Source organism: Anomaloglossus baeobatrachus, chromosome 1 (assembly GCF_048569485.1).
Source record: "Anomaloglossus baeobatrachus isolate aAnoBae1 chromosome 1, aAnoBae1.hap1, whole genome shotgun sequence".
In the NCBI taxonomy this organism is placed as follows: domain Eukaryota; kingdom Metazoa; phylum Chordata; class Amphibia; order Anura; family Aromobatidae; genus Anomaloglossus; species Anomaloglossus baeobatrachus.
The window spans coordinates 494,961,243-494,972,993 of NC_134353.1; the positions used below are offsets into that span (position 1 = coordinate 494,961,243).

At 44.1% G+C, this 11,751-nt stretch overlaps 1 protein-coding gene across 1 annotated transcript; it reads right to left on the reverse strand.

The window, feature by feature from the left end:
* Positions 1 to 6,468: 6,468 nt before the first annotated feature.
* On the reverse strand, positions 6,469 to 11,060 carry LOC142310168 (uncharacterized). Its single transcript, XM_075347684.1, has 2 exons — positions 10,653 to 11,060; positions 6,469 to 6,552 (listed from the first exon to the last, which is right to left on the reverse strand). The coding sequence occupies exons 1-2, from the start codon at positions 11,058 to 11,060 to the stop codon at positions 6,469 to 6,471; spliced, it is 492 nt and encodes a 163-aa protein (XP_075203799.1).
* Positions 11,061 to 11,751: the final 691 nt, after the last annotated feature.

An 11,751-nucleotide genomic window follows, 5' to 3' on the forward strand; every position in this document is an offset into this window, starting at 1 on the left:
GCAGCCAAATGCCGCAAAGTTGATCGGACGGCGCTTCATAGTACAGATGGACAATGACCCCAAGCATACAGCCAAAGCTACCCAGGAGTTCATGAGTGCAAAAAAGGGGAAAATTCTGCAATGGCCAAGTCAATCACCAGATCTTAACCCAATTGAGCATGCATTTCACTTGCTCAAATCCAGACTTAAGACGGAAAGACCCACAAACAAGCAAGACCTGAAGGCTGCGGCTGTAAAGGCCTGGCAAAGCATTAAGAAGGAGGAAACCCAGCGTTTGGTGATGTCCATGGGTTCCAGACTTAAGGCAGTGATTGACTCCAAAGGATTCGCAACAAAATATTGAAAATAAAAATATTTTGTTTGGGTTTGGTTTATTTGTCCAATTACTTTTGACCTCCTAAAATGTGGAGTGTTTGTAAAGAAATGTGTACAATTCCTACAATTTCTATCATATATTCTTGTTGAAACCTTCAAATTAAACGTTACAATCTGCACTTGAATTCTGTTGTAGAGGTTTCATTTCAAATCCAATGTGGTGGCATGCAGAGCCCAACTCGCGAAAATTGTGTCACTGTCCAAATATTTCTGGACCTAACTGTATGTCCTTGTCACTTTCCCATGTGTTTGTGTTGTGTTGTGATTTTTTTGTCACCTTTTGGACACCTTTGAGGGTGTTTTCTAGGTGTTTTTATGTGTTGGGATTGCCTCCCATTGTTTCCTATGCGGTTCGAGTATGGTTCGTCGAATGTTCGACGAACCGAACTCGAACGAGACCTCCGTTCGCCGAACCAAACTCGCGCCGAACCGCGACCGGTTCGCTCATCTCTACTTACCAATCTTATTTACATTTACATGAAGATGAGATTTTAAAAAAAAAACAGGTATAAAATTCACTGTTTTTGTAAATTTACAGATTGAGATTGCACTCGAGTAAACTAAAGAAACTGGTTAAACTGCACCATTACTTAAAGCAATGCTCCACATGGGAGCTTTTATGCAGACAATAGTAATAGAAAAGAAGCACATACTTTATTTTGGATGATAATAAACGGGCCAAAAAATATATTTTCAAATTCTTGCATGTTTTTACTGTTTTCTGCAAGAATGTATTGCATATAATATAGTACAAAACCGTATAAAATACACAGAATAAATGGAAAAAAAATAATAATGTAAGAAATACAAAAAAAAACAAATAAAAAATGTTAATATCAGTGATTAAAATCAGACAATACTGTAAATTATGCTAGAACATGATAATCAATCTGTTAAAACTCTAATAAGTTGGCCATTATTATAAATATATATATATATATATATATATATATATATATATATATATATATATATATATATATATATATCTATACAGTATATATTTGCAAATATAAAGGATTAGCATTCACTTGTTATTGAACATATAAACAAATTTTGCACAAATTGAATGAAGAGCGAATTTTTGGTTGGAAATGTAGGTGTTTAAGCCTGGACTAAAGGGGACTTTACACGCAGCGACATCGCTAGTGATGTCACTCGTGAAAGCACCCGCCCCCGTCGTTTGTGCGTCATGGGCAAATCGCTGCCCGTGGTGCACAATATCGCTAGGAGCCGTCTTACATACTTACCTTCCTAGCGACGTCGCTGTGGCCGGCGATCAGCCGCTTTTTTAAGGGGGCGGTTCGTGCGGCGTCACAGTGACATCACACGGCAGGCATCCAATAGAAGGGGGGGCGGAGAGCAGCCGCATGAAAGTCACACCGACCTCATTGCCGGAGGACGCAGGTATGGTGTTGTTCGTTGTTCCTGGGGTGTCACACGTAACGATGTGTGCTGCCTCAGGAACGACGAACAACCTGCGTCCTAAACGAGCAACGACATTTGGGAAATGGACGATATGTGAACAATCAACAATTTGGTAAGTATTTTGCATCGTTAGCAGTCGCTCGTACGTGCCACAAGCAATGACATCGCTAATGAGGCCTGATGTGCATCACGAATTCCATTACCCACAATGACATCTCGTTAGCGATATCGTTGCGTGTAACAGGGCCTTAAGAATAGACCTCAAAAATGCCGTAATGTGGTCTGAACTAAATGTTGGTGAATGGATTTTACTGTGTTCTTAATAGCACTAGAGACGGAAGCAGTAACAGAATAAAACTAAAATGATGTTGCAGAGGCGGTGTTTCAAGTGTTTCTCACCTTACTTAAAGGGTTTGTTCACTACTCAAACAGCCCCTTCTCCATCCCAATCCCTTTACTCACCAACGACATTCCAGCAATGTCGGCCCTGCCTCTCTCAAGGATCATAAAGCCAATCAGCTTTTCGGACATTCAAGGGAGATGAAAGAGCTACAACAGCTATCGCTTCCTCTGGATGTCTTGATTTGTCTGAAGCAGGGGTTGCAAAGCTGCAGCAACAGCGATCATTGGGAATAATGTCATGCAATCCCCAGGAGAGGCAGTCCTGACACAGCTGGAATAGCGCCGGTGTTATGGTTCCCGTTCTGGGTATCTGCGTGTCTCCTTTCCCTTTGCTGTGGCACTGGAGACTATGTTCGGATTTCTTGCTACTGCACATGTGCGAGCGCTGGAGACTAAGTCCTATCTTGGAGCCATTGCGAGTGACATCATCACTGACACGAGGTCACATGTCTCTGACACCTTCTAAGCTGATTGGCCACTGGTCATGTGCTTGTGACACCAGGTCACATGTCTCTGACACCTTCTAAGCCGATTGGTCGTTGGTCATGTGCTTGTGATGCCTTACTCGGTGATAGGCCAGCGTGACGCCATTGCTGTCGTTCTGGCAGCGGATTGGCTCTTGTGTCCTCCATCTTGGATGAGGCACAGAGTCTATATAAGACCCTGACGCACGCTGCTCGGCGCTCAATCCTTTTGGTTCCTGCATATGAGTAGACGCTCTGTGCATGTCCCTTGCGGCACCTATTCTATCTAAGTGAGCGTTATCGGTAGGGTAACGCTCTTGTACCTTGCAGCTTATGCTGTGGTCCGTATCCTCGCACCTTAGTGGAGCGGACATAGGTAGGTGCTTGCTGGACATGGTCTGACTGGGCCTTGTGGTTCTACTCTGAGGTGAGCGCTATCGGTAGGGTAGTGCTCCTGTACCTTTCAGCCGTACTGTTGTCCGTGTCCTCGCACCTTAGTGGAGCGGACATAGGTAGGTTAGGTGGTCGTTGCCTTCTAGGGTAACACTCCACTACGCTGCCTCCTGCAGCAGTCCGTATCCTCGCACACTAGGGGAGTGGTCATAGGCAGGAGTTTCAAGCTAGCAGCCTTGCTGCTGTCCGTATCCTTGCACCACAAGTGGAGCGGACATAGGTAGGTGCCATATTGCACACACTACACCTAGTCTCTGTGACTGTTAACTGAGACAGGTGCTTTCACGCTCACAGACTGTGAGACTTCTATGCATTTTATGTTGTATTCCTTACACTTTTGCATTTCCACTCCTATGTTATTCTAATAAGAAAAAACAAAAAGCCAGCACTAAATGTGCACTTCAGCACTAAACATTCCAAACTGTACTTATTATAAAAATTGTGAGATTTTTGGCAAAAAAATTGCAATTTCTTGAGCTGCCTCGCCACGTCACGGCAAATCTCATTTGAGGCAGTCCTACACTAAATATTTTTATAAAATGTGCCATACGGCCTCACATATGAATAGTAGAACTGCTCTTAGCAGCACTTACCTGGTCTATTTCAATCCCGTACCCATGACTGAGTCATGGCTGTGGGCGGGACAGGTCCAAGCAAATGCTGCATGAAGTAAATAGCCTGTGGACAAGGCCTGATGACTTAATGTGAACAGTCACCAACCGCCAAAATCTAGACAGATGGAATACATCCCAAATTGGGGTGCATAGCAAGGTGGAGGTCAACCATCGACCAATTCAATGAAGAAAAAACAAAAAGCCAGCACCAAATGTGCACTTCAGCACTAAACATTCCAAACTGTACTTATTATAAAAATTTTGAGATTTTTGGCAAAAAAATTGCAATTTCTTGAGCTGCCTCGCCACATCACGGCAAATCTCATTTGAGGCAGTGCTACACTAAATATTTTTATAAAATGTGCCATACGGCCTCACATATGAATAGTAGAACTGCTCTTAGCAGCATTTACATGGTCTATTTCAATCCCGTACCCATGACTGAGTCATGGCTGTGGGCGGGACAGGTCCAAGCAAATGCTGCATGAAGTAAATAGCCTGTGGACAAGGCCTGATGACTTAATGTGAACAGTCACCAACCGCCAAAATCTAGACAGATGGAATACATCCCAAATTGGGGTGCATAGCAAGGTGGAGGTCAACCACCGACCAATTCAATGAAGAAAAAACAAAAAGCCAGCACTAAATGTGCACTTCAGCACTAAACATTCCAAACTGTACTTATTATAAAAATTTTGAGATTTTTGGCAAAAAATTGCAATTTCTTGAGCTGCCTCGCCACGTCACGGCAAATCTCATTTGAGGCAGTCCTACACTAAATATTTTTATAAAATGTGCCATACGGCCTCACATATGAATAGTAGAACTGCTCTTAGCAGCACTTACCTGGTCTATTTCAATCCCGTACCCATGACTGAGTCATGGCTGTGGGCGGGACAGGTCCAAGCAAATGCTGCATGAAGTAAATAGCCTGTGGACAAGGCCTGATGACTTAATGTGAACAGTCACCAACCGCCAAAATCTAGACAGATGGAATACATCCCAAATTGGGGTGCATAGCAAGGTGGAGGTCAACCACCGACCAATTCAATGAAGAATATTTATTATTTTAAAAAGGTAGTCGCTGTGACTTAAACAGTATACGCCGCTATTGGTCTTGGTGACACTGTGACGCAACAGTGTCAGTACCGCTTTGGTGGTACAGGTTTCTCCTATCCTCTGCCATACTCTGCAGCAGAGCTCTGCACGGTGGACCCTGACTGTCGGATAGCCTTCCATTCCCTTATTATCCGACAGCCCCCGTAACAGCAGGCACGGGAAGTGAGTAGAGGTGATGTTGTTTTGTTAGAGGGAAACATAGGGAGAGAGAAGGGGCTGTCTAAGTAGTGGACAATTCTTTTAACATCATTCTCGGCAGTCCCAAATGTATTGGCCAGACTTCGTAGTCCATATTGTGTTAGCAGACCATATAGTTAGATTAGTTCTAGTGAATGATTCATTATACATTGCCAGGGCCCATGGTATTTTAACATATCAATACAGTTAGTATTTATTATTCCTTTTTTTATGTCAGTATTCAATTCATTCAGTTGGATTTATATATGTGCCAGTAATTATTTTATATTTACCATTTTCAAGATGTCTATGTGCTGTCATTGAAGAAGAGAATCTATATTTTCAAGCTGTTTCATTTAGCCAACATCATATAAAATGCCACATACCTTTCAAGAGCTTCTGTGTTGAACAAATAAATACCTGTGATTTGTGTGCTATTTACTCTTTTGTATACTTGGATGCTGCTATATTCCCTTTTTTAATCAATATTTATTCCCATTGCGACTTTCAAGCCAAGCTCCTGCCTGTTTGATACATTAGTTTGAGGCATGAGCTATACAGATTGTTTTGGGGCACTATCATATTACTTAAATGGAATTTGTCAGCATATTCCACCCCCAAACTAGTAAAATGTGACTGTTCCTCTTTGAAAGACAAGTCCCCAGTGTGATAAGACAGTGTGAAGAGGGGCCCAGTATGGAAAGGAGAGAGCAGTGTGGAGGGCACATACTCTAAGGGAGGCTTTACACGTTGAGACATCGCTTCCGAAATATCGTCGGGATCACGTCGTTAGTGACGCATATCCGGCGCCGGTAGCGACATAGCAACATGTAAATCCTAGGTGCGATGATAAACGATCGCAAAAGCGTTGAAAATCGGTGATCTGTGTAGCGTCGTACATTTCCATAATGTCGGGTCGACCGCAGGTACGATGTTGTTTGTCGTTCCTGCAGTTCCACACATCGCTGTGTGTAAACCCGCAGGAGCGACAAACATCTCCTTACCTGCGTCCCGACGGCAATGCGGAAGGGAGAAGGTGGGCGGGATGTTATGTCCCGCTCATCTCCTCCCCTCCGCTTCTATTGGCCGGCAGATTAGTGACGTCGCGGTGACGTCGCTGTGATGCTGAAAGCACCTCCCCCTTGAAGGAGGGATAGTTCGGCAGTCACAGCAGGTATGTGCGTGTGAAGCTGCCGTAGCGATAACGTTCGCTAAGGCAGCAATCACCACATATCGCATGTGCGACGGGGGGGGTACTATGGCGCTTGGCATTGCTAGCCGATGCTAGCAATGTTGCAGCATGTAAAGTACCCCTAAGAGGGACAGTGTGTGAGTCTTGTTTTGTGCAGAGAATATAGTGAGCAGCAATTAGTTAAACAGGGGCACAGCATTGGACAGATTTTTTTTATTCAGAAGCATTATAATCACATTGTTTTTTAAGAGTATTGTGTCGGGATGTGCTGCAGAAGACCAGAGAAGATGAAAATCTGTAGAGATAAGCTGTAGCTGTGAAAAGCCATCTAAACAAGATAAAGAAGAAAAGAATGACTCTAATCAGAGATGACATCATCTATACCATACCTAGATGTAAATGTTAATTTTTAATACTGAGTAATTCCTATCAGTAATGGGGTTCCTGAATGGTCAGATGATGACTGATAACAATAACTCCAAGTATCATTTTACTTAAAGGACATAAGGTTGTAAGTTCATGTGATACAAATGTATATTCGGCTGACCTTACATTACAATTGATGCATCATATATTGATAGTGGTTCAGGTGATGTATTCACATACTGATGGTGGTTCTGGTGATGTATTCCTGTAGTAATTTTGGTTCTGGTGATTTATTCATGTACTAATAGTGGATCTGGTGATGTATTCATTAGCTGATGGTAGTTCTGGTGATGTAATTATCTACTGATGGTGATTATTATTATTTATTCATGTAATGATGGTGGTTTTGGTGATGTTTGTATGTACTGATAGTAGTTTTGGTGATGTATTTTTGTCCTGATGGTGGTTTTGCTGTTATATTTCTTTACTGCTGGTGGTTTGGATAATATATTTCTGTACTGCTGACAGTTTTTGGGATGTAATTCTGTACTAGTGGTGGTTCTGGTATAGTATTCTGTACTGATGAAGGCTGTGATGCTTTGTTTCTGTACTGATGATAGTTCCAGTGATCTTTTTTATGCACTGCTGGTGGTTATGGTGATGTACTTCTGTACCAATGGGAATTCTAGTGACCCATTCCTTTGCTAATATTGATGAAGATCCTTAATGTTGATGAACAATCCATAACTTGTAAGATTATAATAAAGTCTTGTGCTATCTGACAAGTTAAGGGTTACTACTACCTTTGTATTTATGTTAAGAACATTGAAAGCGATGTCCAAGTTTGTGGTGAGAATTTTCATTCACTCTATGTGACTGCAGACATTGGAATGCATGCTGTCAGATTTCTTTGGTGCCACAGATGAGAACAGGAGGCCATGAAAACTCAAGTATGTGATTTGCATACATGCAATCACGGGCCGATTAGACATGCGCTGCGTCACTCAATACAAGTGAATTGAGCAAGGCCAGACACGTCCAGTTGTAATGTGGCTGGAGGTATGCAAATCACATACTTGCACTCACATCACTGTCCACTCTTCCCACCAGCATAGGAGAATCCCAAAATTGTGAACTACATGCGTTGTGAGAATTCAGCTGGCTTTACGTCATGGGAATGATGGGTAACTGAGGGACCCTTCACTGCCCCTTATCCCAGAGGTACACTTGATGGACTGCCAGGATGACCCTAACTCCTGTCCGTACACTGGTCTAACACTTTTTTCCCCCACCCATAGGGAGGGCCAGGACCGAAGTTACAAATCCCACAAATAACGTAGACAAGGGGGACACAAAATACATTGGCACAGCAATCAGACACAGGGGAGAGACAACACGTGCAAAGGAAGAAATAATATACAGGGAGGAAATAAACTGGCAACATGGATATTTCCACACCACACTTGATATCATTCAACTGATCACCAGTAACTGGATAAAACGCTAAGACCGAAATTGATGGAGCAAAGCTGGAGCTTTTATCAGTGATGAGGAACCAGATCCAGCACCTTATAAAGGGTGGAGGTGACTCTGAGTGGTCATTAGCAACCTAAGCTCCTAGCAGCTGTTCACAAGCCAGCAGGAACTAACTCCTGCTGGACTGAAGACCAGTGAACATAAACCAGCCGACACCCGACTTTGGCTGAATAACTAAGAAACATCAGTTTGCCTGTTAGACTCTGCAGTGTGCACGGAGTCCGCCGTGGTCATGACAACTAGCTAATGCAGCGCAGAACATCGCTTAATAGTACCCCTCCCTCTACAAACGGCAATGAAAAGCCCTAAAAAGGTGCTCTGCATGAATATCTGATGCCAGCACCCAAGTCCTCTCCTCAGGACCAAAACCCCACCAATGCACCAGATACTGCAGCGAACAATGAACAACCCAGGAGTTAAGAACTCTACACACCTCAAACTCCAAGGAACTGTTTACCAAAACCAGAGGTGGAGGGGCGGGAAGGTAGGTTCCCAAACCCACAAATCTCTTTAAAAGAGATTTGTGGAACACATTATGGATTTTGTATATTGCTGTAATGCCAACCTGAAGGCCAGTAGATTGATGACAGCAAAAATTTTGAATTGACTGATGAAATGAGGCCCCAACTTAAGAGAAGGTAACATGTTGCACATGTCCACAGTCAGCCACAACCTTATATTTAGTCCCCATTCCAAGCAAGTGCCTCTGAACAGTACTCCATGTAGATTATAATAAAGACCCACCTGGTCCTCTTCAGGTACCCTGGTACCATAGACTCAGAAGAAAGGTGACACACCACAGGATTCCTGACAGTGGTTGTTAGTAGTAAACTCTGCTAGAGGAGGGAAGTCCGACCACTCCTGATTTTCAGACACAAAACAATGCAAATATTGTTACAAGTTTTGATTCATGCGCTCAGTTTGACCATTCAACTGGGGGTGGAAAGCCAAAAAGCAGACAATTTGATCCCCAAGTGAGAGTAAAAAGCTTACCAAAAGTTAGCAATGAATTGTGTATCATTTTCAGAGACAATATCAGACTTGACTCCATGGAGTCTAACAATTTCCCATATGAAAACCTGAACTAATGTCTTGGGACTTGGCAGAGACAGTAAAGCAACAGAGTGGGTCATTTTAGAGAATCTGTCAACCACCACTAATGTAACTATATTACTAGCAGAGGGAGGCAAATCCATAATGAAATCCATAGAGATATCCAACCATAAACACTCAACGGTAGAAAACATTCAGACGGACGAGAGTGCGATGAACTTTGCACAGATTGTACATGCGGACACATAACAGACCACATCCCTTCGGATCTTGGGCCACCAAAAATGATGCAACAGAAGGTCTGGTGTACCCTTCACACCAGGGTGACCAGCTAGTACAGAATCGTGATGTTCCCCAAAGCCTTAAGTGGAAGGTTCAGGAGAACAAATGACTTGTTTGCTGGAACTCCCGATGGTGCCTCAGCAATCTCAGACTCCACCTGAGTACTGACTGAGTACTGACACCACCGCACCTTTCTGCAGGATGGGCACTGGTTCCTCCTGAGGTTCTCCACCCCAAAAATTCCTAGACAATGCGTGTGCCTTAAGCTGGGGTCACACTAAACGACAGCGACAACGACGTCGCTGTTACGTCACCATTTTCTGTGACGTAGCAGCGACCTTGTAGGTCGCTGTTATGATCGCTGCTTAGCTGTCAAACAGCAGCCGAAGCAGCGATCATAACGACAGTGCTGCAACATGTGCAGAGAGCAGGGAGCCGCGCACACTGAGCGCTGGCTCCCTGCTCTCCTAGCTACAGTACACATCGGGTTAATTACACGATGTGTCCTGCAGCTACATGTGCAGAGAGCAGGGAGCCGGCACTGGCACCGTGAGAGCGGCGGATGCTGGTAACGAAGGTAAATATCGGGTAACCACCTTGGTTACCCGATGTTTACCTTGGTTACAGCTTACCGCAGCTGCCAGATGCCGGCTCCTGCTCCCTGCTCGCTTCATTTCGTCGCTCTCTCGCTGTCACACACAGCGATCTGTGCGTCACAGCGGGAGAGCGACGTCCAAAAAATGAAGCTGGACATTCAGCAACGAGCGGCAACCTCACAGCAGGGGCCAGCTCGTTGCTGGATGTCACACACAGCGACAGCGATGGGACGTCGCTGCAACGTCACAGAAAATGGTGACGTAGCAGCGACGTCATTGTCGCTGTGTGTGACACCACCTTAAGTGTTCTTAGACCCAGGCCGGCATGTGATAAAAATTTAAACCTTTTAAAAAACAAAGACCACTGAGCTTTGGCAGACTCAAGATATAAGAGATTTTTATGGTCAGTAATAATAGTAATCTGGTGGATAGCCCCCCTACAGGAAGTGTCGCCATTCCTCAAATGCCAATTTGATGGCGAGTAATTCCCTGTTACCTATGTATACTTATGCTTGGCTGGTGACAACTTCATGGAACAGAAAGCACATGGGTGGAGCTTACCAAGAGATGGTCCCTGAGACAACACAGCTCCTACCCCTATTTCAGATGCTTCCACCTCTACAGTAAAAGAAAGAGACACATCGGGCTGTATAAGTACCGGAGCTGACGCAAAACACTTTTTCAGACAATCAAAAGCACATAAAGCACTCTCAGACCATTCTTTTTTTGTCATTTTGGTCAGAGGTCTTGATATAGCAGAAAATGTTTTAATAAACTTTCTGTAATAGTTGGTAAAACCTAAGAAGCGCTGTAGCGCTTTAAGGTTCTCAGGACAGTCACATTTTAAAATAGCCTGCAACTTGGAGGAATCCATCCTGAACCCAGACGTGGAAATGATGTAACTCAGAAAAGGTAACTCTTGAACTGTGAATAAACACTTCTCAGGCTTGTCATGAAGCTTGTTTGCCCTAAGCAACTGCAATACTTGTTTAATGTGTTCCATGTTTGATCTTAGATCTTGAGAGTAAAGGCTACTTTACACACTGCGACATCGCTAGCGATCTCGTTAGCGATGTGAAATTCTAGATCGCTAGTGCGATCTTTCGAAATCGCACATAGGTCATTTTACGCATGTGCGATCTCGAAAGATCGCACTTGCTATCTAGAATTTCACATCGCTAACGACATTGCTAGCGATGTCGCAGTGTGTAAAGTAGCCTTAAGGCTGGGTTCACACATAGCAACAGCGACAACGACGTCGCTGTTACATCACCATTTTCTGTGACACGACAGCGACCTTGTATGTCGCTGTTATGATCGCTGCTTAGCTGTCAAACACAGCGACACAGCAGCGATCATAACGTCGCTACATGTGCAGAAAGCAGGGAGCCACGCACACTGCTTGCGCTGGCTCCCTGCTCTCCTAGCTACATTACAGCTGCAGCTACATGTGCAGAGAGCAGGAGCCGGCAGCACAGGCAGCGTGAGAGCGGCGGAGGCTGGTAACAAAGGTAAATATCGGGTAACCACCTTGGTTACCCGATGTTTACCCTGATTACAGCTTACCGCAGCTGCCAGATGCCGGCTCCTGCTCTTTGCTCGCTTCATTTCGTCGCTCTCTCGCTGTCACACACAGCGATCTGTGCGTCACAGCGGGAGAGCAACAATAAAAAAACGAACCAGGGCTGTGTGTA